This window comes from Symsagittifera roscoffensis, chromosome 4 (genome assembly GCF_963678635.1).
Source record: "Symsagittifera roscoffensis chromosome 4, txSymRosc1.1, whole genome shotgun sequence".
In the NCBI taxonomy this organism is placed as follows: domain Eukaryota; kingdom Metazoa; phylum Xenacoelomorpha; order Acoela; family Convolutidae; genus Symsagittifera; species Symsagittifera roscoffensis.
Genome location: NC_087065.1, coordinates 27,634,687 through 27,662,555, shown reverse-complemented (window position 1 = coordinate 27,662,555; position 27,869 = coordinate 27,634,687). Strand labels below are relative to the sequence as shown.

Sequence of the window (27,869 nt, the reverse complement as noted above, 5' to 3'; positions counted from 1 at the left end):
ATGTCAGAAGATGAATGATTGCAGAAAATGAATGAGTCCTGTGAATAAAGCTACATAGGGGAAAAACCTGATTACAATACCCTTGCTTATCGCAAAGGTAATAAGTATCTTCACACTTCACTTGCACCTCATACGTCTAGCGGCCGCTTGTATGCAATTTTTCTCGCAACAAAAAACTTCTCGCACAAAAGTTCTGATATGAAATACAATTTATTTCAATTGATATAAAGAGAAAACAATTCAAATAAATTTATGTTTACAACTTGAGCTTGATTGGTGATCATTAAAATATGAAGAAAATAAGCACGAAAATATCATCGGCCTAGATTTAGTGTAATTTTACAAATAGAAATAAAATTCAAATCGAATGACTTGTATCACGATCACCTAACTTTTGAAGCAATATTTTTTGGTCATGATTCTACCATGTTAACAGAATCTTTTCCGGGTAATTCTTTAGATGACAACTCAATCACGCGATACTTCAAATTCAATGCATGAATTAAGTTCGACACTGCTTTTTGTGCTCCAGAGGCCCCAGGGTCCTCGAGTAATTAGGTAATCTCACAATTAAATCCATATCATTACTGTACAACTCAAAGCAGACTTTTTAATTCAAGCAAAAGGGAAGTTATTCATAGTAGACTACCGAAATATATTATATTATCGAATCACTATATGCAGTTACTTAAGAGCGAGAGATTTGAAATATTTTCAAGTTGCTACAGTGCTGATTTTAATTCACCGAAAAACTTACAAAATTGGGAAACGTAAACGCGTTTTCCTTTAATTGGGTCGATATTACAAAATGGATAAGAACTAAGGTTGCTTTAAACTTTATTCAGAATTTTTATGGAACTATTAATTTTGCAAAAATCGGACCAAACATTTCAAACCAAAAACAGATCATCTCAGGGTTTTGAGCAAACCATAAGATACGCTCAATTACCGGGTCAATTAATGAAAAATTAATATCAAATTCAGCGTGTTATATAGCCTCAAAAAATAAGAAAAGTATAATCTCCAAAACATGAGCAAAACTTTTTAAGTGACAAGAAAAGAAGATGAATAAGGTGAGATGCAGTTAACTGCTCAATGATGGTTGAGCTATCCTCTCTGTCTTCATTAGGGTCATTGTGGGAATTCAATTTTTGCTGTTTTTTTCCATAGAAGAGCATACCGAAGTTCTTCTAGATCAATCGCCTGGTGTTTCGTGGGCATCCAATTCTTCTTGCGTCAGTACCAAGTACTTTCGCAAATTTTGGACCCCTGTTGTTAAAGTTCCTTCCTGTCCGAGGCTGCTACTGACATAATTCAGAACATGATTATGGTCAGCATAAGCGAAAGTTTAAGTGCGATTATCTACATCACTTGATTCCAGTTTAAAGTAAGATTTAAGTTTACTCCATTTGTAGAACAATCCATCGAACAAACGGCATGTATCACCAAAACTTATTAACATTGGAATGAATTGCTACTAAATACAGCATCGATTACCGCCAGCAGTGACTCTCGCGGCACAAGGGACATTGGCAGTGTTTGATCTAGAAGTATTGGCATCGATTTGCGGACATAAGTTTTGAAAGAGTACAATGCTGCTTTATAGCTGGTAAGGTCCGCGTAAACAAAGTTTAGAGGGAATGCTGCGATGTCAAGATTGGAGTTGATTTGCTGGTTGAGAAACAGTGTTTGGGTGCAGTCTCTTAGTATATGGAAGTTGCCTTGCATTGCGGCGAGCTGTTCTTTGAATGACATCATGGGACGTCCGAGGAACCAACAACACACATTCCATCCTGAACACAACTGTAATTTCAGTTTCTGCCATTTTAGTTTAATTTGCAATCCCCGTTTTGAATGACATCATGGGACGTCTGAGGAACCAACAACACACATTCGAAAAAGATATTACAAAAAGCTCAATTTAAGTGCAATATCTATGATATGCGAGAGCTTCAAAATCCAACATTGTTTCGTTGTTGCCAGTTCCGTTTTTCTTTCCCCCTTCTTTTCTCCTTTGTCCACGCCAGGTTCCTTGGCTAATTTCTTTGAGGTGGGTCAAACCTGTTTCCTTATTGTGCGGACTAACTTCCTTGACCTGAGTTTCCTGTGTTCGGAGGTTCGTTTCCCCTGTTCTGTCCTTTCTGGAAAAAATAAATATTTCCAATTTTAAGCTGGTTGTTCTGTTCTGGATGCTTTTGAGTATTCCCAGTACTCTTTTTTTATGATGACTGTTGGGTCATTTGCCTTCTTGTATCTGACAACTCGCTGCGTACTTCGTTAAGCTGTTAATTTTGACAGCGCGTTAATGTTCTGAGAGACTTACTATCCTTGGGTTAGTCTCCATTACGGCAGTCTTCATTATGTCTTTGATGGCCAGTTGATAAGGCGCCAAGTGACATAACTCTTGGACCGTTGCTGCTGGTGGTTGATACAACATGTTGGAACGAAGCCAACTAGGCATTCTTTCAACAAACAGTCATTTGATTTGCTCATTTCTGCTATCGTTGACTGCTGCAAGTTGTTCCGCCGTCTCTCCATGGAAACGCACTGCGTCTGCATTCGCAGCTACTCCTACTATTGCAGGATCAATTGGTGCGACTACCGGTAAATCAGGTGTCAGGTAGGCTCGTTGTGCCTTTTTCGTGAGACTTACCATGTAATCTTCTGGTGAGTCTCTCTTGATACCGAACTTCAATTGCTCAAACTTAAGTATGTGTACCTCTTGAGGTTGAGGGTTACAAAAGTCATCTCGTAACTCTCATATAGCTTTGAAATAATTAGTTTTCTTTGTCCGTTCCCCCAAATGGATCGACTGAGATTTGAGCGAGCGCCATCTTATTGCAGTTAAATGATGTTCAGTTCTGATTCAATTAGTGGTTTCAGATGGAGTAGCACTAATTGATAGTGGAAATTATCAATGTCCGGTGTGTGGATAAGTTTTACTGACGTAATGATCGTCTCTGAGAAGTTATATATGTCCCTGGTACCGTTAGTATGTACGAGTGAGATTTAATTACCTCTGCTTTACTGTATTTTTAATTTTCGACTTTTTAAAGTCTCTTTCCTTACGGCCTTGATATGTTTCCTCTAGACTTTTTTTATGTAGGTTAGGTTTTGAGCACTCGATAAGGGTTTAAGCGGTTCTCATTGATGATTTCATATGACTGGTTTCAATGTGACCAATCATCAACTTGATTTAAGCACCCAGAGTTTATGCGATTAAGTTTAAATTAGCTGTTTTTGAATACTGGGTCACATATTTAGCGTCTTATGCATCCAATTATGGTAACTAAAGATAATCATAAGACATGGGTGTGAAGCACTATGTCACACGTGTGAATAAGCAAATATTAGCAACCAATAAAGCAGAGAACGGATGCTATTGAAATTCCAATACTATGCAGCAAAAAAAGAATAAATTAGCAATTTTGTCTGAGAGTTGTATTGGAAAACATGCAATCGTTATATAACAATACGCTCGCTAGGTCGCTGTGTAAACAACGCGTTAATAAATGAAGCGAGATGCCGTCCCTGATGACAAAAAAAACGCGTTTAGATGTTTCAATTTGTTCATCGTGTCCGGATAATGTAAATCAGCACTGTACTAACTAGTTACATCCAAACGTTACTTCACCATAAGGCACCTCAAATTTTTAGCCTGAAAAAATAATTAAGCTAAAAATTTATCAACTATTTGCACACTATGCGAGGTTACGCAGCCAGCAGAAAAGTTTGAAAGCAGACAGATTTTCCATACCTATTTCAAAAAATTTTCGTAGATCAAACAAATTTTCATAACTTCCGTAATCTCATAAGCAGCACTTGTCATAGTGACATTTTCCAACAAAAAGCGAGTAAAGCCCTAAAAATAAAAAAGCCTGACCTCGTAGACCCTTTATTCTAATGCTCCGATTGGTTCGGGAGATGAAATAATATAACCAATTTGCCTGCTTTTGTAGCATGTCAAAAACTCTGCTTCTTCTAATTCGCATACCGCCACTTACTACAGTAAGTTTACAAAGAATCTAAATAGAGATTATTCACTGTGTCGTCTGTACAATATAAGCTTGAAATTTGAAATACCAATTCTGATTGGCAACTTTTCTTTACATCACTGTTGTGCATGATAGGCGGCATATTCTGGAAATGATATATATTTTGAAGCTACTGAGACGAGCCAAGGACGCATTTTTGCCATTTATGGCAGGCAGTATTTGATCACACCTCAAATGATATCTACTCTTTTTCGTCTCATCAGGTCTGAATCTTTTTTCACATGGAAAAACTCCAGGATGTTGTTTAGTTTTCCCTTGTCGAATTGGTTCATGAAGCCTCCATTCGGTGCCTTCATATATCCGTATCGCTTCCAGTTAGCTCTTTCGTTTAAGGTTAAATTGGTGCATATTCCATGCCACTAAAATGGTTATTTAAAATCAATTTGAAATCAAGACTGAAATCTCTTTATTTACCCCCCCCCCCCCTCCCCCGGTAGCCACTAACGCATCCTTCCTGTTTGCAATAGAGGTAAATATATTTAATTTAAATGTTGTTCCTGTCATCTGTATGCCGATCTTTGCAAATACACCCAATTTTAGTACATGATTGAATCCACATAACCTACGTTTCCTTAGGCCAACAAACACTCTAAACTAAGGAGTGCCCACCGCCAAAGTTAAGACAAAAGGGTTCAGGAGAGGTGGGGTTGGCTTTTGCGTTTTTTCACTATTTTTCATGAGTTTTGGAAAATAGCAGACAAGTTCCTACCAGCGCTGAGAAAATGTACATGCCGATAAGCCAGAACATGAACATGTAGAGTCCTAACACTTTCAGCCACCACACAGAGTACACATGATTGAGATAGTAGACGAGCATGACGTTGCCCAGAAAGCCACTCACTCCGAACCCACCAACGAAGAACGTGAATGAGTGTCTGAACACAAAGCTCAATTAGAATTTTGTTAGCTTACAATTTATTGAGAAACTCATTATTTAATAAATGTCCCACATTTACTCAAAATCTTTAATAACGAAAACAAAAATTTAGGAACTATGGTACTCAAACTTCACATAGACGCTAAAATCGTATCCTAATTGCTTTACGATGCTAGTTTTTTTGCAGATCTCTTGCCACAAAATCAATGAGTGAAACAATGGAATTACCTGTTTCTCAAGCCGACACAGTTTCCGATGTAAGGGCAATGATGGTCGAAATGTTCCACGCATCTGTTGCAGAATTGACAGTGTTTGGACCTCATAGGTTTCACCAACTGACAAGTGTGACAGAGACGCCTCAACAGTTCCTGCAGCTCCGAGGCGTTGTTAACTGCTGGAGTCGCTAGCAATTGGGCTTCAATTTACGCTTTATTAACATTTCAATCGGGTTCAAATATTAAAGGAGAAACGAATAAACTCAAGAGCGTAGACCTACCCGCCATGTGTGAACACTCTAGAAAAACACCCAGTTGTATTGGTTTGCTAAATTTAATTTACCTTTCTGTGCTGTTGAAAACGAGCATGCTATTATTGATGCATATTTGCCAAACCGTCCCATTTTATTTCCATCTGAACAAGTTGCAACACCGAACAAAAACTAATACAAAAAAGATTGTCGGCTGCTGTGAAGCACATAGTTCGACCACAAAATTTTTTAAAGTATTAGAGAAAAAAAAGTTTTTTTTCAAATACGTCGTTTTACGTCCGTGCTGTGATGAGATACTATCGAACGAATCTATAACTTCAGAATTCTACAATACCCTTGCTTCTATGCAAAATAATTCAAAACGCAGTCTTATCTGAATTTTCCAGCAGATGCAAATCAACAAATTTCAGATCCATTAAACTTTTTAAAGTTAATTAACACAGCCAACAGATGATAAGAGGAACTTAAAAACCTCCAAAAAATGGCTAACGAGAAGACAACAGAAAACGTTTGATTCAATTTATTTAAACAATTTTCGACGTCCGAATTTCAAAAAAAAAAATCACTTTGAAGCTCTTTAAAACTTAAGAATTGTTTTTGAATGGAACAATTTTTTTCCAGTTGACCCATTTATTAACTGGATCAATAAATTTTTTTATTTATTTCCCAAAAATAAATGCCTTCAGTCATTCACGATCATAACTTTTTTGCTGTTCAATAGTGAAGTTTGCATTCCTTTTTAAACAACAAATGACTAGAACATCAAGAAATCATCGCGATGTATGAAAGTGACAATCACTTCATTCTTTTTATACTGAAAACGAGTAAGGCACATATTCAGAGAACAGAGATGATTAACTGCTGCCATGAATTTGAAATAATTCAGAAATAGCGAAATCAAAAAGCCGATTGACCATTCATAGGTCGAAATTTAGTAGAACTATCAGAAAAAAAACAGAACGAGGAAGACGTTAAGTCGAGTTTTTTTCAAAGGTCGAAAAGAACAAGATATATCAAAACTTTCATGTCGATCTCATGCCAATTAGGACAACCAAATGATAACACAGAGGGGAAACGGAGTTTCGCACCACTAGCATTGCAACAAAAATAACAGCATCACAAGCTAGAGAGCAGAACATGAGATGGTTACCACTATTTCGAAAAAAAAATTGAAGAAATTGATGAGTTTGTCTCGCATGATATTAATTTTGAGACAAACAAGTTACGACACACATTCAACAGCAATAAATTAGCATTAAAAACATTTACCATTTGGCAACTGAGTCGAAAATACTGAAGTAGACGCCATATGAGCCAAAAAAAAATGTTTTCAGAAAAATTTTTGGGATATAACATTTTGAAATTCGGACCATTACTACTGAAACAAAAACGCAGAACAACGTATTTTAATCTTTCAAATGACGCAAAATGAGATTACTAGGCCAAACCATTCTATCGAAAAAGGAAAATACACTTAACTGTGTTGGTAAATTAACAAATTACAACCCAGTTACTATCATAGTGGAGATAGAGATCATGGAGTGGAAATCTAGTTGTCAATCATCCTAGTTGCTATTCTTTATTTCTCATACTTTAATTAAGTGTGAGTTTGGTACCTGCCTGTCAATCAACTAAAAGCTGTCTAGCTGTTATGTGTTGACCTCTAGTTCACTCTCTTATTTATGCGAACTAGAATACAGTCAATTGAGTATTTAACAGCCATCTTTTTACAAACCCTTGTTATGGCGCAGTCAGTGGATGGTGGGGGGAAAAACCCCCTTGGAATTGTGGCCTTCTGGCCTCCAACTCAGGCGGAACCGCAACTTTTATGGGAACACTGGAAACAACGATTTCATTGGGCGATGGTGGCGAAACATGGACTAGTCTCGTCAGACTACTACTTTGCATCGACATTAACTGAAGCACAGATCGCAGACCTGGGTGACATTGGTGGAAGACCACGGGCAGAAGGTGAACTTACATTGATATCGAATCTGTATTTATGCCTGGGACATGAGGGACAGAGAGCCTTGCATAACCAGCATCCACATTTAGATATGGAAACAATACGATACCCACGTTTTTTGGATATCTGTGTAGCTCTTTTTCAGAAAGAGCGGAACGAAACGTACGAGATGTACCAAATGTTGTCGAGGAAACAAAAGGAGGGTGAGAGTCTAGAATCGTTCTATGCAGAACTTAGCGGAATGGCGGCAAGATGCAATTTGGGCACCCAGGAGCGGAAAATGGTGAGAGACATATTTATTTTCAACATGAGGAACAGGGACGCACAGAACGAGCTGTGTCGGGAAACTAAAACCCCGGAAGAAGCATTGCGAATCGCAATGTCATATGAAAGAGGAGACAAGTACGCACGGAGCTACAAGGGCGCCGTATCCGGTTCCACGGGAATGACGCATCCATCGCCAGGGGGTTCCCTACAGATCAAAACGGAACCAGTCAGCAATATTCGCGGATCCAGGGGACGAGGAATGCCAAGGGGACGGGGTCAATATCCAAATCGTGGAGGAGGTCGAACACACGATCGAATGCAAGAGCGCAGATGTTACAACTGCGATCAACCGAACTTCACCCCAGAACACCGACAACGATGCCCAGCAAGAGCCGTCACATGCAATTTCTGCAAAAAGATTGGGCACTTTGAGAGGACTTGCCGGGGAAAACGACAATCCAGGGGGGGACAACCAGTTGGATTGATCCAAGGGGATGAGCTCTTCGACGAAGAAGATACCCCCTCGGATGACGTGGAGCCCCAAGCTGCGGCAAATTCAGTAGGTTTCGTTAAACGAGAACACCACAGCTGGTCATCAGAAAGTTCAGACGATTACATGGTGATGGCAATTCGACGGAAGAAGGAAACGGTGTTGAAAGTTGCTGGGCCTAAACTCAAAATATTTATTAATGGGCACCCGATGAACATTTGGATCGACAGTGGATCGCCGATATCCATTCTAACACTAGAAGATTTGAGAAGAACAGTGGGAAGAGCGGGAATCAACTTGAAGCAGGATAACACTGACGATGACGAATTTCGAGACTACAGTAACAATCGGATCAAGATGTTGAGCAGAATGGAACTCGAGTTAGCATCAAACGGCTGGAAGACGACAGCAGAAGTCCGAGTCATTGGGGGGACCAGACCATCCATCGTGGGACGTGATTTGATGGGTAAACTTGGACTCCAGTTGATGCAAGCAGATCCAAGGGGGGAGGTCATGAAACTCCAGGGGGCGGAGGACAATTCATGCAAGGAGGGGCACGATGAACCGGAGGATGAGCAGATGGATCAATGGCAATCATACTTCAGTAAGCTATTCCCAAAACTTTTTACTAGAGTTGGAAAAATTAGGAACTACAAAGTTCAAGCAGAATTTTTCAAAAATCTTGTACCAGTGCAGCAGAAGGGACGGAGAGTGCCGGTAACGCTCCAAGAAAAAGTGGACAAAGAAATTGATAAGCTATTAGCCCAGGGACACATAGAAAAATTGAAAGAGTGTTCGGATCGATATTTTGTTTCTCCGATCGTCATCACCGTGAAAAAAGACGGGTCCGTAAAATTAGCATTGGAATCATGAGAGCTTAATAAGCAAGTGCATAAAAACAAATACCAGATGCCAAATATAGAAGAACTTGTAGATACAATAGGACAACTCATATCCGAGAAAAAACAAGGGGAGGTGTACTTTACTACGATGGACCTCACGTACGCGTATGGGCAACTACCGCTTAGTGAAGAAACAAGCGTGCATTGTAATTTTTCTTTGGTGGGCGGACGATCGACAGGAACTTACCGTTTCCGAACAGGGTTTTACGGGTTAACGTCAATGCCGGCAGAGTTCCAGCGAGTAATGGACTCCATTTTAAACGAATTCCCACAAGCGAACGCGTTTATTGATGATATTTTGGTTACAACCAAGGGAACGGAAGTAGAACATATCTCCTTGGTTGAAAAGATCCTCCGGAAACTAAACCACGAAAACATATCCTTGAAGTTACCAAAATGCGAGTTTGCAAAACGCGAATGCGAGTGGCTTGGTCATCGTATAACCGAAACGGGGGTTACGCCTCTTAAACGAAAAACATCGCCGATAGACGCACTAAAAGCTCCTAAGACAGTCACGCAATTAAAGTCATTTATGGGCTCAATCCACAGCTTGCATAAATATTTACTGGCGATAGCGGAGATGTCAGCTCCATTAAGGCCACTCCTCAGCAAGAAAAACGAATATAATTGGACCGCGGAATGTGAAAATGCTTTCCAAAACATTAAAATGGGGGTAGCGAACATAGTTGAATTAAAACACTTTGATATTCATAAGGACATTAGAGTTGTTTGCGATGCAAGTCACAATGGCCTCGGAGCGGTTTTAGAGCAATTGGGTACAGAAGGGTGGCGCCCTATATCTTTTGCATCACGATTCTTGAACGCAGCCAAAAAAAAAAAAAAAAAAAAAAAAAAAAAAAAAGAATAGCAACTAGGATGATTGACAACTAGGATGATTGACAACTGAACATATTGTAGCCCCTGACAATAGTTTGAATTCGTCTTTTGCATTTAAGGAAATAATGCATTACAAAAAATAACTTCGACGCTACGGAAATTAAATATGGACACACGATAGTACGACAGTTTACTCAAAACTTTTTTCAATTTCAATACATTCTAAAAACAAGGTCGGGCTGGGAGTAAAACCTGAGAGCAAGGCCAATTTCCAACAGATTTTTAAGTACCGTTCATTACTGGAAAAAAATCTAGTTCGCGTTTACAAGAACAGTTGCAATTGAAAAAATAGCCAACAGACACTTGTTTTTGGAACTAAATTTCAACTCAAATTTTAAAGGAAAAAATAAAGGGCCTTAAGGCTATCCGAATTTGAAGGACAGCTCGATAAATTGTTTATTCTGCTGGGAAATTTAAATATTAGGTTCGAATTTTGAAACCAAAAACACTGCACCTTTTTTCGCGCCATTTTCGCTTCTAAACGAAGAGCGCAATTTTCCCTCCTTTGAGTTAGTCAAATTGAAATGAAATTAAGCGTACACAAAAATTAAGACCCTTTCCTGAAAAAAATCATCACTACCTATTAAGTGTCTTCACTATGTTCAGTCACATTTAATAATCGTCTAAATTAGTAAACGTCAACAAACCCGACAATACTTGAGCTGATACCTTGAGTAAACAATATTTTCATGAAAACTAAATAAATATTTAGTAAAAGAAGTCTCACGGTCAAAGATCACATGAATAAATAATTTTTTGCTAATCAAATGACGCAACATGAGGCTCCTAAAATAATATTATTTAAACCAAATATCTCCATACCGATGAGAAAAAAAGAGGAAGAAACTGAATTTAAGCTAAAACCCAGTTGATAAATTTACAACCAACATAAAAAAAATTGAGCAACCGTAAAATAACCACAATCTTGAAGCCCATGCGCCACTTGTAAAACGTCGGTGTAAAAAACTGTCAGGTCGATATTGAAAAAAAAATTCTTGCTTCTGGATTAGTTGTGATAAATTTTACACATTTCAAAATTCAATGTGCCATTACCTTAAATTGATTTACAAAAATGCGCCAATAATGAAGACGCAAAATTACTAGACTATAATTTCAAAAAATATTCATGTTAATGCTAGAGCCTTATTCCAAAATGTCATTATTCAAAATTGTTTTCGTTACTAACAGAAAGTTTAGGTGTGTATTAAAACCAAAACCAAAGAAAATTTATTCACACTGCTCAAAAATGATTGAAAAAAGTAAACCAGAGCCAACAAAAATTTGGAAAAGAGTTAAAAAAAAACTTTCGAATTTCAAAAAAAGAATAGATGCCCTTAAAGCTAAAGCTCTTTGAATTTCTAGAACAATTTATGATTGGCAGTTTTTCCATAAAATTCAGAAAATTTAAGAAAACATGATCAATTGGTAAAATTTTTATCCCTCTAAGTATTTTATCCCGATAGTGAAGTTTGTGTTCCTTCTAACAAAGGAAATGAACTGCAATTAAAAGAAATCAAAAGTCAAACCGCAAAAAAATAAATTTTGAGACTTTTCCTGAAAAAAAAAACGAAAAAAAATTATCGCGAAATGAATAAGAGTCTGAACTACGTTCATCGATTCTTACAAAAACTGTTCAAAAATTGATTGAAATGAAACACAAAGTGGCAACTAAGGCCAAAAAACTTGGAAGAAATCCCAACGACCTAGAAAAACATCCATTTGATTCCAATATATTTTTTTGAAAAATAAGCTCGAAATAAAACACAGCATTCGGAAACTTATTTAGATGCAGAAGACTACCATAACAATTCAGTTGAAGATGATCCAATTTCTTCCAGCCCATGAACAAAGTTTTTCACGAGGAAAAGTCTAGTTCTCTGTTGCAATACCGATGTTTATTAGAAAGTATTTGGTTGAAAATATTTGGCTTTTGCAAAATAAAAAATACATTAACCTACTAGCTCCAGTAAGCAATTAATCCGTATATTCCAGCAACTGTTCCTCTGTTTTCCGCAAAAAAAACCTGTGAAAATTGTCTGTCTTCCAAAAAAAATTGATTCATTGAAAAAAATCGACAAATGTCGGAGTATTTAAACGTTCTTTCTCTGTATTTTTTTATTACTCAATAAAAGTCAAAACTTCTGCATCCCGTGATTCACCTGCTTCATCTGGTAGTTGTACTCCTCTGGATTCGAGCTGATGTACCCTGGATCCACAGTCGAGCAGTGTGCATATCCGAACCACTTAACGAAACTAGCGAGGAGGAAGATCATATGTACAATAAACAGGTCATTAAGAGTCGACGGCAAGATCCAGAGAAGGTAGATTGGGTAGGCTAGCAGGAAGAAATTGATAATTATGAAGAGGATCATAGTTCGCGGGTTGCCCGGAGAACCGAACATCAATAGGCTGAAACAAATCAAATCGTAGCTTAAATGTGCGAAAAGTATGAAAAAATGTTTGTGGTAGTAACGATTTTACATACACGACTTTAAACGATTTTACATACAGGGACTTTAAACACTATTTTTATTGTGTATGGCACTAACTTCCAGTCGAATGCCAGATTCATTCCTGAGAAAGACAATTTCTTGTTCTCGAGATGTGCGAAAAATCGCAGCAGTTCCCTATGCTTTCTGCCTTCGGCCAACATCTTTGGCGTTTTCCCGTTTTTGTCCCGCCATTCCAATACTCTAGTCATGTCATCCTAAACACGAACCACTTGGTCTGATCTACGGAAAGTTTAAAATCCTAAATTCAAATAGTCGCACCATTGTTCTATTGAATAAGGTGATTTAGAAGGCAGCCATGCAGACGTCCGAAACACTTCTCGAGAATTCGCAAGCCCCGCTACCATAAATTGTACCCTCTTACACCCCATTTTCGAAAGAGATACTCCCTGGACATTATTGCGGTCGAATAAAGACCCCAAATCGCAACTAACCAAAATCGTTACCAACATTATCCTTTCGTAAAACATTGATTTATCACACTATCAAATGCTTAGTAAAAATTCTGTTGATTTCAAAACTATCTAATTTGAGCAATTCGATGAAACTATTTTTCTTTTTTCGATTTATTGTTGTCGCTTGAACCAAGAAGCCTAACAAGATTTGACGCGGAGCGTTCTTGATCAAGTTACTAAAATCAGCCGGCATTTACCACCAGTATTGCAATCAGTTTGTATGAGATGAATTAACTTAAAATGTATACCAGATACATGCAATATTCTCAGCTAATTAACATAGGCGTGGTGTATTACAATTAGCTGAAGCTCGTGCAAGGTTAATAGGAAAGCATGTATATCTACTCACTTGGTCAAGCTATAACCATTCATTTTGTTTCCGTTACCTATAGCTACTATAGATGATGTTTATTCAAACAGTACAATTAGTTGACTCGTCGTTCATTAAACTAACCTGCTTAAGCAGTTCTCTGACGCAGTTGATGCTTCCTTTCACGCAAGCGTTGTGTAGAGGGGTCTGATCGAAGGTATCAAGTTGTGCCGGATTCAGTCCATATCGCAGCAAAAGCTGGACCAGATCTGTCTGGCCAGTGTAGGCTGCCCAGTGCAAAACAGTGTCACCTTCATTGTCGACATGCCTGATGTTAGCGCCTTTGTTTATTAAGTAGATTGCCAAGGGTGCATGTCCATTTTTAGCTGTGACAATAAGAGGTGTGCATCCTCCACCGTCTGTCTACAAAGTTAAAGAGTCTGCGAAACAATCTTTTCATCTATAATCTATCAATTATAATCGCAAGCGTTATAAAGCTAATCCATAAATCGACAAGAAAAGTCGATTGCTGTGCAATTAACACAGAAGATTTCGATCACAACAGATTATAACAAAACTTGAAAAACATGAAAACTCCTGCTTTCAGTAATACAGAGAGGTACATTGACTACGAGCTTTGCAAAATGAATAACAAAAACTGAAAACAAAACAAGTAGCACAGAATGTTCCGACCATAGTCCTAACAAAACCAAAAGTTTTTTTTTCAAATTAAAGTAGTTTTTTCTGCGTGGCGTGATAAAAATCTGAACGAAAAAATAGAAATTAGAAACATACTACCTTTGTTCACAGGATGACTGAAAATTTGCTCATAAATTTCATTAACTAACAGAAAGAAGGAGAACAGAAATATTTTACGCATATCTCTTTTTCTATTCGAACTTTTATTGCTGGTTGCAAGTTTACCGACTCCGAATTTAGTATATCAATTTTTTTTTCGTTTTTTCCTCCTTATTCGGCTTCGAATTATAATATATCGGTTTCGACTTATAATATATCGGATTAGATATTCTGATATTTCAAGAGCAAAAAAAAAGTGTTTTGAGGGGGACTTGAAACATTTTTTGGCGTAACATGTTTGCCCAAGAATTGTCGGATTTGTTACCTCTTTATCAGTTTTGTTTTGATGCTTATTCACAGTATTTTCGTTTACTTCTTTTGGAACTTTTTTATGAAAGGAATTTTCATTCAAGACAAATTCAGGATCATTTTTTGATTTCTTTCTATGGCTTTCATATATATTTTTGTCGATTAATTTGTCTTACTACGTATGGGTTTTCTTGTATAAAGTGTGATGCTTTGCTTCGCCTATCTCCTTAAAATTTCCAAAGTTGCAGTTGTTTCAGTTCGAATTTTTAGATCTTTTTGCAAATTTTATAAATTTTTTGATTATGTTTTTTGTTTGATTTGTCGGATTAGCTGCAAGTAGTGATAGTCAATCATTTTTCTATCGCAAGTGATGCGAAGCTCTGCTTCGCCTCTGTGTTGAAGTCTGTCGTTTTTCTTACGTGTATGCCTTCTGCAGCATTTTACAGTATAACCATATTATAGCTTTCAAAGTGTGAACTTCGTATTGGGTGTGAATTTTAGTTTTTTTTTCATTATCCACGCAAAATCAGGTCTTATTTCAAGCTTATATGTTGAGATTGAGCGGCTTAAAAAGCTTAATTTAAGCCCTGAAAATTTTGTTTCACTCGAGTAAAATCAGTTTTTGGAGTTTTAGCGCCAATTTGTGAATCAAGAAATTCAAAATTCAATAACTTTCTGGAAAAAAAAGAAATTTTTTGAATTTACTGATTTTGCTTTTTTCTACAAAAACTGTTTTCCAATTGGCTTATTTCACTATGAATTTCGAATATGCCTAGGTTTATTTTTTTGTTGAGATAGATTTTTTATCCCACCACGCAAAAAAAACGACACTAATTTAGAAAAAAAAAATTAAGACTATGGTCGGAGCATTCTGTGCTACTTGCACAGTAACCAGCTATCTTTGTTTAAGTCTGCCTATGGGTATCGTCGTATATGCAACGGAGTTCTGTGAGAAATAAACACGCTCCAAGTCGTTGGTGTTAACATAAGAATTTTTTTGTAGAATACAATTAAACCAATTTATAACAAGGATAGTCGGTTTTGCGGAAGAAGGACAGAAATTTCCGACCCTATATCCAAAAAAAATTCAAATTAGTGTCGTTTTCTATGCGTGTTGTGATAAAAAATCTGAACGAGAAAAATAGAAAACAATTGAAGCCAAAATGGAACAGTTTTTGCAGAAAAAGGACTAGAAAACGAAAAAAAATCGTTGAAAATATTCAAATTTTGGAAGGTTTTTGATTCCCAAATTGACGCAGCAAAAATCCAAGCATAAAGTTTTTTATAAACTCCACCTTATTAGCTTGAAATTAGACCAAAATCAAAAATTTCCAACTATTTTTTTTCGACATTGGAAATTTTTTCGAAGTTTTTAATGTCGTTTGCATCACGACTGAAATGGCTTTAATATGATTTATACTCGACACATTCCGATGTTATTTGTGGTACCTGATTTTGCGTTGGAAATAAAAAAAAACAATAAAACACCCAAATACAAGTTCTTCAACATTTTTCAAATGGTCGGAAACAGGACAGTTCAAAAGCAAATTGAACAACAGAAAATTAAAGTGCAACTAATTGGAACGTTAAAAATCAATTATCAATTTATTGGCACAACCCAAAATTAAATTGCAATTGTTTGAACAATTAATTTCAAGCACTCTTGGTTAATAACTTTTGACACGAGTTCACTGTCCCAGTATTTTTGGTTGATTTTCTGAAAGAACTGCATTTCCAGGTTCCGCGGTAGTGAAATTTGCCAAAGATCAGAATATGCAGATTCTGCTGTACTGAAAATCTTTTAAGCAACTTTGCTGTGATGAAGTGAAACTAATTTTTTGAGAAATGTTCGTGTATTTCTAAGAAATGCGTTTGATGAAATTACTGACAATTAAATGGTAGAGCGCAATCAATTAATTGTTATTGGTCAGGAATGGCAATAAATTAATTGCAATGAAAAATTTCAAAATTTCAATTTAATGCAGTTAATTGCAATGACGATTAACTTTTGACCTGCCTCGGTCGAAACAATAAAGAATCTCAGTCAACCCCATCAGTCAAGCATTTGAAGTACCCGATTTTGTTCATAAAAACACTATCACGACTGAATATGAAATTACTTCCCACTTAATGATCGGAACAACTACTGCTGCACGGAGCCAGGATTAATTCGTAGACAACTGATGTTATTCAACTTCACTCTGTTCAACTTACGGATTCAATTGCAAGTCCTGCATTTAGTAAGAACTCCACACAAGCAATAGACCCACGACAACAAGCCATGTGAAGACCTGTAGCTTTGTTTTCATTTTCTGCTTTTGAGTCGAGAGGCAACTGTAACAATAAAACTGACAATCAATAATTGCGAGGATTCAAATTCAATTAAATTACAGTTTCAACGATGTGAAGACAAACCTTGAACTGTTGAAATGATCGCAAAAGCTGAACGTGGCCATATCCCGCAGCATAATGTATCGCCGTAAAGCCATTCACGTCTGGTTTCGTGAAGAGGTCAGTTTTGCCAGCAATTAACAGCTCTTGGACGGGAAAAAGCATGCTAAAACCGAAATATATATAACATGCTGTTCACGAAAGACGGAATAAAAAAAATAATATAAAGCCTACCCCGCTTTACAGAGCAAGTAAGGATTCAAATTCCCAGGTGCTTGATTTTCGCAACCTGATTTGCAATCCTTATCTTTACATGCTCCCGTTGCCTGTAACATTTTCCTGAAAAAACAACCCAAGTACTTAATATGAATAATTTTCGTGTTAATGACTTCTTCTTATTATTCTACTCCCTTTCTTGTTTTTTAAAATAAAGATTGAACTGTTTAAAAGTAACATTGTGACATTCGACTAGAATGGACGAAAATGCAGTTTCGAATTCGTAGCCGCTGACCTAGACGATTAACGATTTTAGCAGATTAGCGACGTTATTTGAACGATTAGACGTATCGTGAAGGTCAGAATATTCTGGAAATTTTAATTTTCAAGAATTCGAATTGTGACATTCGACCAGATTGTGACATTGTGACCTTCGATGCTTTCACAGCAGATGGAGCTCCACCGCGATTTTTTAAACAGCGCCAAATATGCGACAAAATCACGGAAAAACAAGTTAGCCAGTTTCTCCAGGAAGCCACAGCCAGCGATGCCGCCAGATTACATGGAGCTGCTTGTAAAGGAGCGAGCGACTGGCTCAACGCTATGCCCTCGAGATCTCTAGGTTTGCATATGTCAGACGAGCAGCTGAGAATCGCCGTTAGCTTCAGACTAGGTGCACCAATTTACTCCTCACACACCTGTTGGTGTGGAGCCAAGGTTGAAGCGGACGTGTCACACGCGTTCGTCTGTCTTCGCAGTCGGAGTCGCCATGCTAGGCACAAACTCGTCAACGAGATTATCCACAAAGCCCTGCAGAGTGCTCATACTCCAGCAGGATTGGAACCAGCAGGTATGTTCCGAGACGACAACAAAAGGCCAGACGGCGTTACCCTGATGCCCTGGCGCTTAGGTCGCTCCATGGCGTGGGATTTCACCTGCGTGCATCGCCTAGCCGCCTCATGTTCCACCCAAGCAGCTACTCCTGGTCCATGTGTCGCTGATTTTGCCGAGTCTCGAAAAGTCAGTAAATACTCGGCCATAGCACAGGCACACTTCTTCCAGCCAGTTGCAGTAGAGACATTAGGTGGACTCGGCCCTAGCACCCTCGATTTTGTAAACGATTTGGGTAGACGGATATTTCTTGCCACAGGAGAGAAGAGAGCAACTGAACATCTAAGACAACGTTTGGAGTAGCAGTGCAAATGGGAAAAGCTGCAGCTATTATTGAGGCGTTCAAAAGCGACCCGGATCCGCTTTTTGTCAATGAACTGATCCACCACCGATGATTGGATACATTCCCATCTGCCCCGCTGCCCCCGGGAGTTTTCTCCACGTTAATTCCATTTGATGTGGTTATAAATTTGTACTTGTAATATGGATTTTGAGCCGGTGTTTTTAAATGATGGTTACGACGATGCATTTAATGCTGACCGATTCGACCAGAAAGCACCAAAAAGCAGATTCAGCAGATTCGAAATTTGAGCAGCGAACCAAATGAATTGGCGATTTTGAAGGAATAAGAGCGTTATTCGAACGATTGGACTAATCGTGAAGGCTGAAGGATGCGGAAATTCCTAAATTTTAAAAATTCGATTTGATGACGTAACAATTCTAGGAAACGTCAAAAACGGCCATTTTGATGAGAAAACCGGAGAAAAACACAACAACATTAGTTGCGATAGCGATAACAACGAGAATTGTGATTGAAAAACAACAACAGATTGCAGAAGTAGCAGAGACCGTTTCGAGTTGCAACTATTGTGTCGCTACAATAGTTGCAAGGCCGTTGCGAACAACGGTGAAGGGTGGAAGACAGCCTTCCGGAAGGAAGATAAAGGCCTTATTTCCCCGGATTCAGGAATCCGGAAGGGTCTCGGGACTGGAACTTTTATTACCTTATAAAAACTTTTAACTTCCCTGTCATGTCCTGAGTTGAATTTAATTAACATCTGAATTCATTCTACTAAGATGAGAAGCTAGGAGTTTGGGTAAAGGGTTAATCCATCTTCGATGGAGATGATGATTTTTATCTACTGAAAAAAAGTAATAATAGTTCAATAAATAGTAGTAGCCCTGATTTTAGGAGTGACCTCGTGGTCTGGGGATACTGAGACCCAGCCATGAGCTCACTATTTCTGCTTGTAATCTAGTTAATTTGAGTGTTTTGACCGAAGCTGAAAGCAGTAACGTTTTTGTCGACTCGATGTCAGAAAGAACACCGAAAGTACTGGCTCGGTAGAGACGGTTGAAAGCATGTAAAGCTCTGTTTAGACGTTGGCCAGTCATCTTAGGACTTAGTTTTATTTTCCGTCGATATGTATCTTCCGGGCGAATGTTACATAGATGTTTTTATGGCGCTCCTGGGTGTTATTCTTTTTTAGCATCATGACCGGCAGAACCGTTAACGAGCACTCCGCGCCGAGCGGATGCTCACATTAACGCCCTTAATAGGCCTAAAAGGGCGGGGCGGAAGGGTAGTTCGGAACGCGGAAGCCTTCCGGATTACCGTGAATAGCTTTTTAACCTAGTTAAGACCGAAAATTCACGAACCAGGAAGGGTGGGGGGATTCGCGATCCCGTCATATCCTGAGTAGTCCGTGACCCAAAACACTTAAAGATATATATAAAACCAAACAAAAGTAGTATAGTACCCAAGAAAAACAAAAAACACAAAAAAAAATAACTGAAAAAACCAAAAACAGTAAAAAGTAAAAAATCAGTAGAAATCATCCCCCCAGACAAGATGTGATCCGTCCCCCCCCGTTTGTTGTTGATAGATATATTGTTGTTACAGGCATTTATATCAGTCAGGATTGTTACGATCAATTTTGTAGCCTGTTTGTGAGGCTTGTACTGTAGGGTTATTTGAGCATTTAAGCACATTAATGATAAATTGCGCTCAATCCGGAAGGGTCAGCTGATTTGCTCTCAATTCGGAAGGGTCTTGGGAGAAGACTGATCCGGCAAGCAGTGCAAGGAGCAACAAGAAGGGGCTCAACGACAACAACAATCGACTGTTGGGTATCGTTAACAAGTTTTGTATCCCTTTTGGTACAAAAAATTAAGATAGGAATCTGTGGGGGGCTCGACAGTGCTGCACTGTAGTGACCCTTCACCGAACTGCGAATATCCGAGTTAAGCACCTTAATTCGGATATTAAACAAACCCGGAGGGGTATAGTATTACTAATATTATTACTTATATAGCCTATATTAATATTCCTATACCGTTTTTCAGTGAAAAACACAGAAAGCAGACCGGTTTTTAGGGTCAAAATAGCGATATTTTGATCCCCCCACAAATCGCGATTTTTTGAGATATCGATATTTTTTGGAACGTAAAAAAGCGCTAAATTAGTGTGTTTCACCGTAACTGCACTACTATAATAGATAAAACCGGTTAAGTTTAGTTCGGAAGTGGTTGGAACTATTTTGGAACCAAAAACCGAATTTTCGTGATTTTTGAGAAAACGGAACACTATTAATTGAGAAAATTTTTTGAAATTTTTGAGTTCGAACAGTAAAAATAAATGTTCGGACAACGTCCACTATTGAATCTACGAGTTTTAAAATCCGCCACCCGAAAGCCTTCCGGGTTGCAGAGAAATCGAACTTAACGTGTTTGATTTGGTGGATTCATCAATCCGGAGGGGTCTAGGTAGCATAGTTTTTCGCAAAATTTTTCAACTAAAACGTTTTAGATCGGGTTTTTTGCATTGAACTAGAAGAGTATAGGCCTTCTAAGCTCGGATCAATAATTTTCAGGTCGAAAAGAACAGAATTGCGGAAAAAGTTAAGCGGAACCTATTAGAGAGAAATTTCTTGACTTTAGAAAAAAGACGTTTTGGTTAATAACTTTGGAACTACTGGGCATATCCAGTTGATCTTGGTACCAATAGATCAAAAATTAGCCGAGCTTACTGATAGGGATAAAAGTTTTTCGGATAAGTAAGCGTGAAAAGTTTTTGAGATTGTTTTTAGCAAATTCACCAATTTGGGAGGTTACGTTTTATAAATTTTTTTAGGAAAGCCCTTACACCCCTACCAAAAGGTAATAGCGGTTGAATAGAGTAACTTTAGGCTGTTCTAGACGAAAAGGGAAGGCTAAAGGCACAAGAAAACCTTAATCGAGCCGAAGTTAGGGTAGCGATAAGACCCTTCACCGTTAGCGTGAATTGTCAAATAAGAGGCTTAACTTCAATCCGGAAGGGTCTAGGAAAGCATTACATACCCTTCCTAGTTATTTGAAAAAGCAAAATAGCATCGGGGAACGTATCCGGAGGGGTATAGGGTGAAAGAAGGAAATCTCCGAAAAGCTACTTTTACAAAACCAGAGGGCTCCCAATTCGGAGGGGTCAAATTTTTTTTTCCAAATTCGGAGGGTTCCGAATCCGGAGGGGTCCTATATTTGCTTACTCAGAGGGGTCCCAATCCGGAGGGATCTTATATTTGCTAACTCAGAGGGGTTCCAACCCGGAGGGGTCTAAATTTTGCCAACCCGGAGGGGTCTCAATTTTGCCAGTCCGGAAGGGTCCTATTTTTGCCAATCCGGAGGGGTATTATTTTGTTAAAGGACTTAGGTAAACAGAAGAAAGACTACAGTGAGAGGTATTAGGTTATTAGCAGACAAGCTAGGAATCAGTGACTGCACTGGTAACTTGCCTCTCAATAAAAACTAGACCGAAATAAAACAGGTCCGAACTCGGATATTCGCGACACTAAGTCTAAACTAAAAAGAGCGTAATTCATTGGTGTGGATTGAAACCCAATACTTTTTTGTGAAAAGTGACTGCCCTGAGGATTTTAATAGGTCTAGCTCGGGCAGTCCGAAGGCAGATAGGTAACACAGTACTCGGTGGGTGCAATAGACGCCCACTTGAGAAAAGTACTGCCTTCAAAGTTTTGTCTGTTTGGTGCAGCACCAAGCAGGGAAAGCTTTTTCTTTAAAAGACAAGTTCGACTATTGTTCTGCGACCGACTAAAAGTACAATACACATACGTTTTTTTATAGAGGTATTCATATTCTGTCATTATACATATATTTTTTGCTTTTTATTTTAAATCAACATAATTTGTGCTTGATTAGGTAGTGAGTACACTATCTTTTAAATTGACTGATAACATCATATTGTGCTAGTTCTCAAATCTTACGACCGATAATCGGTTAGTGTGAATAAATTATATGCAAACTGTACTCTGATAACATACAGGGATTCGTGGTCACTATTTAATAGAATCTTGTGAAATTTATTGTGTTGTGTCATTATTATTGGTAGTCAAACTATAAGGTCACTAGCAATCGAATTGAGTGTAGAGGCATTAAGAAGTGACAAATTGAGAATGAGTCTAGACAAGTCAAGGATACCTAAGCGAGGTGATAGCTCTAGGAAATTCATACCTAAAAAGCAAAGAAAAACAATGACCGACCCTTTTGTGGATCGGATCAAACGAGCCCGGACCGACAAAGGGGAGACGGTTTCAGGCAGAATGGTTGAAACGAGGAGTCAGAAGACCTCAGAAGAGAGAAAAAAAATGATAGAAGTGGAGGTCAACACGGACCAGGCCAAGAATGACAACCAGGAAGTACATGGACTGGAAGGTAGAGGCAGAAGGCTGGCGAGTGAATCTACTCCGGTAGAACAAGGCCATGATTTTGCCACTTCCACCGGGACATTGGATCGAGAGGAGATGTCGGAACTGTCCGACATTTCAACTGAAATAGTGGCAACTAGAAGATCTCCAAAAGACAACACCATGATGGCAGGCGGGACTGAGAAACAAACAACGTCCTCATCGTTCTCAGAAAGAATGAGGAACACCTTAGGAAACATCTTTCCATTCACCATGGGAGTAGGCACAGGAAATGAAGGTGAATCCCAGGAGGAGGAGGAGGACGAAGAACAGCAAGTGGACTTTGGGTCTCAAGTCAGCCTCAATAGTTCGACCCAGGAGAATGAGGCATACGTCGAAAGAGAAACTGGAACCATGGACAAATTTGGTGTGGTGAAAACGATAAGCAAAGAGGTAAACACACCGGGCCAGTCGAGAGGCTTCGCGATTATGACAAATTTAGAGCCGCGAACTGGGGAGAGTAGTAACAAAGGGCTAGGCAACGCATTGGCGGATCCTGAAGTGGATAATGAAAAGACGTCGAGGCAGAGAGTCAAGGCCCGAATCTCGACTAGCACGAAGCTACCTGGGACCGACAGGGTTACACCGCCACTCGTGGATAACGGGGCAGCACTAGAAGAAGTCTTGAACAACATAGTGGATAGTATAGGAGAACAAAATGAACAGATGTCCATAAGAATGAGTGAACTAGAAAGAGCAGTTCACACTGAAAGAGAAAGTCTGCGGGAAGAAATAAACCGCAATAGACAAGATGTTGGTAGGAGCGAAAAACGCTTGAAAGAAAGAACGAACGAGCACATGGCGAAGAACTTGTCGCGAATGACAAGAGAAGCGGAACAGAGAGAAATACGCTTAACAGACGACATGGAGAAGTTAAGAATTCAGCAAGAGCAGTCTCTTGGGACTCTTGACACAAAGATAGACGCGATGATGGAGAGGCGAACTCAGGCTATCATGGATAGGTTGGACGGGCTACTAGGCAGCAAGAGTGAACCAAAAGAAGGGGAACCGAACTCGGGAGGTCCCAGCAGGGAGCCGAAGGTGAACTTCAATGACCATCAAAGGAGGAGGACATATGGACCCACTAGAGGTAGGGGCAGTTCATCAGGCTATGCCACAAGGGATAATAGAACATGGGGCCCGAACAGTAGAGCAAGTTCAACGGGGAACAGACAGACCTCTAACGAACGACCAACGCAAGGCACACATGCGACTGGGAGAAGTGATTCCGGTAACAGGAGACATGCGAGCCCAGGAGGAGTCATGTGGGCCAAGGGGGAAACACTCACGGCGATTGGGATTGCAGGGATGCCCCGAATACAGAGCCTTTGACAAGGTTGAGGACACTCAGGCGGGACACTCAAGGGATGCTACGGCAATTGCCACAGCCTTTGAACCCCTAAACAGGTCTTTGGAGACATTCCTTACAAGGTTATCCAGAACCAATGAACGCAGTGAGAAGTCCAGAAGAGTTTTTAAGAAATCAAGATACTATAAAGACGATTCTGATGGCTGTATTGATACCTGGATAGAGGTAATGAAACTGCATTTCGAGGAAGAGGACTTGTCGGAAAGACATGAATGCAGTGCGCTCACCAGTAACTTGAAAGGGACAGCACTGAACTGTGTCATGGCCAAGAAGCAATATCAGCGTGACAGAGCCGAGAAAATCTTCGAAATCTTGTTGAACCGTTTTGGATCGGGGGTTCAGGGGCACCAAGCAATGATGCGCTTCGAGAAACGGAGGCAACGAGAAGATGAAACGATAGACAAGTTTCTAGATGACTTGGAAATGCTGAGAAGACGCAGCCAACCGGATGAGTCGAACCGAAGGATGAACCTGGCAGTAGCCTCAAAATTCATCGATCGTGTGAAGAATGATGAACTTCGAATAATGCTAGCAACGCATTACACACCACTATCAACCAATGCGCCAACACCAGAGGAGTTGAGGCTCAAGTCAAAAGAATATCTTTTATTGAAACCTCTTTCGAGATCTGGTTATTATAAGAACAATTATGGCAATTTTAACAATGGGCCAGCAAACCAAGGGAACAACTGGTACAAACCGAGGGATGATATGGACAAGAGACGCTCTTGTGCCAATTGCAGTTCAACGGACCATCATGTGTCAGCATGCCCAACTTACAAATAGGGCATGAAAGCAATAGGCTTTAGCCTCGAGGACGAAGATGCGTCAGAATTGGACCATGAGGATTTCATGAGAGGATTAATTGCAAAATTCGGCCAGAGGTGTTTCTTTTGCAACTTGGAAGGTCACTTTAAATCAGATTGTCCGCAATTCTAGGACGCACTGGCAGACATCAAGCATCCAAGACATAAGGAAGTTTTATCAGGAGTGAAAGCCAGCAAGGCTCGCCTGTTGAGTGAAGCGGAGGCGCGCAGAAAAAACAAACCGCAAGAGCTGGCGACGAAGAAAATGCAAGCGGTAACTGAAGAGACACGTGAACCAGAACCAGTCACTGCGGCCGATGTCTTCAAGATTGATTATAGGGCAGCCGCGAGGGATGCTCTAAATAGAGTGCAGCAGGAACTGGTGACGAAAGAGATCGAACAAAAAGTGAAACTCGAACTGGAGAATGAGAAACTACAAGAGCAACTGAATACCTTCGAAGCAACGGAGGTCGAGGAGACTAAAGCACCAAGCAGTTTGAGCATGAAACTTAATGTGATCTCCGGTCAGAGGTTCGGCATGGTGCCACAAGGAAGCAAGATACAGTCGATAATCTCAGTGGCTGAACATCAGCTAATCAGAAATCTGAGTGAACCATCCGAGTTCACTTTGATGCATTCGGACACATATGCAGATTATCTGAGGCAGGTGGAGCCACGCACTGGGTCGAGAGCTGTGCGAGCACTACTAACAACAGGTGGCCCTCGCACAAAGAAACTTCATGGACGCTACCTGGAGGTCTATGGGCCGTATCAAGTGATGCTGAGCGTGGATGGGATCAGTATCTACACTAGGACTTATGTAACAACAGACAGTGACCAGATAGGGCAGATCTATTTGGGCGAGGAGGAACTCAAAGTCCGCAAGATAGGCCATGACGCCATGATGGAACAAGATGCAGTACACATTGGGTATGAAGCAGATGTGAACACACATCTGCTCGACACCAACGGAACGAAAATCTGAGTCACAGGGCTTCTGGACACAGGAGCGTTAGTGAGTGTGATGCCAATAAAAACTTGGGAAAGAATGGGCTTCACGAGGGAAGATCTAGTTCCAACGAATCTCCGACTGGCCGCCGCCAATCGAGGAGCGATTTATGTAGCCGGAAGAACGCCGATAACAGTTCTCCACATGGGAGGACGAGATCTATGGTAGTAGAGAATTAGAAGACGCCGACCAATTCATCTTGGGCAGAGATTTTGTCAGGAATTTTGACGTGATGATTGACTTGACAACGGTCTGATACGGATTAAAAACCCGGACCGGAAGTATGTTAAGAAACCAATTAATAGGATAATAACAGACGAAAACAAGGTGCCAATTTTTTTAGATAGAAAAGTAGAACTACAGCCAGGACAAGCTGTGGTGGCAATTTTTAGGATGAGAAATTTGAATTCGCTAAGTGATAGTAAACAGGTTTGCTTAGTACCGAATCCAAATAGTCAGAGTTCGGTGATTTTAGGCCGGAGCTTCTCGGTAACGCGAAACGGACTGTGTGTCAGTGTGTTATTGAACACACTGGACACCACGGTTTCAATCCAGCGTGGAAAGAAGCTTAGTTACGCTTTGCCGATGAGGACCGACTATGAGGAGACACAAAACTTGAAGAAACATAATGTGAAAGACTGTCCCTATCATGCCAACAAAGATAAAATTTTAAAGAGGATTAATGAATTAAAATCTATTCATAAATTGTTTCCAATGAAATCCGAAACGGACGACGGCTTATCGAGCTGCTCGAATTTTCCGGAACGCCCCTCGTCATACGAACTAGAATCTGACGAACCGGTTTTGCCAGAGATAGAACATTTAAAAGGGAAAATAGGTGAGGGAGATTTCGAAAAAATGCGGGACGTTTTAAATCGGAACGCAGATGTATTTTCAAAACATAAAGCGGATATCGGTTGCTGTAACTTCGTCGAACACGAAATTGAACTGGAAGAAGGTGCCGTTCCGCACAGAGAAGGCGCAAGACGAATGACGCCACACAAGTCGGAAGCGTGCCGAGCGGAAATCGAAATGCTGCTCGAATACGACATGATAGAACCCTCGAAATCGCCGTGGGCTTGCGGGTTGGTAATGGTAAAAAAGAAAGGGGGCAGCTAAGATTTTGTTGAGACTTTCGCTATTTGAACGCGGTGACGATAAAAGATGCGTACCCGATACCGCGAATAGACGAGAGCCTCTCTAAGCTTGGTGATTCCAAGTTCTTCAGCACATTGGATTTGGGTTCTGCCTTCTGGCAGGTCCCTCTGCGGAAGAAGGATAGAGAGAAAACCGGATTCGCATGCGAATTGGGATTGTACCAGTGGAAGAGGATGCCCTTCGGCTTGTGCAATGCAACGGCCACTTTTCAAAGACCGATGGCTCAGGCTTTGACCAGAGTGACCAAGAAGTACAGGAACCTCGTGATGTGTTACGTGGATGACGTAGTCATAGCGACACCAACCCTGGAAGGCCATATTGATCGGCTCGAAGAGGTTTTTGGATGTATGAAAAGAGCTGGCCTGAAATGCAAACCATCAAAATGTGAAATCCTTAGGGATTCAATCAAGTACCTGGGAAGAATGGTGGACAGGCATGGTGTGAGGCCGGACCCGGAAGCAGTAGAAGCAGTGTTGACATGGAAGGCTCCCAGAACGGACACAGAGCTCCTGAGCTTCCTAGGGTTTGCCAATTACTACCGGGAGTTCATAAAAGGATATGCGGACAAGGTGTATCCGATGCAGAAGCTGATGTGCAACAAAGAGAAAAAGTTCGAATGGAACGATGAAGCACAAGTTGCCTTCGAGAACATAAAGCGGGAACTGTGCGAAACGCCAGTGCTAGGCATGCCTACAGAAAAGGGCATGTATGTTCTTGACACAGACGCATCAGTTGTAGCCATCTCAGGAATATTGCATCAGGAGCAAGAATGGAATGGAAGAACGGTTCTCCGTCCCATTGCATACGGCAGCAAGGTCTTGAGTGACACAGAGATGAAATATGGCGCACCTAAAGCAGAAATGTTTGCAGTGGTTACATTTGTAGAAAAATACCGCGCATACTTGGGGAGCGCTCCCTTTAAGTTACGCGCAGACAACAGAGCGTTATCCTGGTTGAAGACCTACTC

The 27,869-nt window shown here is 39.9% G+C and overlaps 1 protein-coding gene across 1 annotated transcript; it reads right to left on the bottom strand.

The window, feature by feature from the left end:
* Positions 1-197: 197 nt before the first annotated feature.
* On the bottom strand, positions 198-17,049 carry LOC134843662 (uncharacterized). Its single transcript, XM_063859860.1, has 9 exons — positions 16,949-17,049; positions 16,739-16,880; positions 16,538-16,657; positions 13,361-13,639; positions 12,491-12,648; positions 12,102-12,350; positions 5,161-5,340; positions 4,765-4,930; positions 198-4,414 (listed from the first exon to the last, which is right to left on the bottom strand). Exons 1-9 carry the CDS (start codon positions 17,047-17,049, stop codon positions 4,226-4,228), a joined length of 1,584 nt encoding a protein of 527 aa, XP_063715930.1. The 3' UTR covers positions 198-4,225.
* Between the last annotated feature and the right edge of the window lie 10,820 nt (positions 17,050-27,869).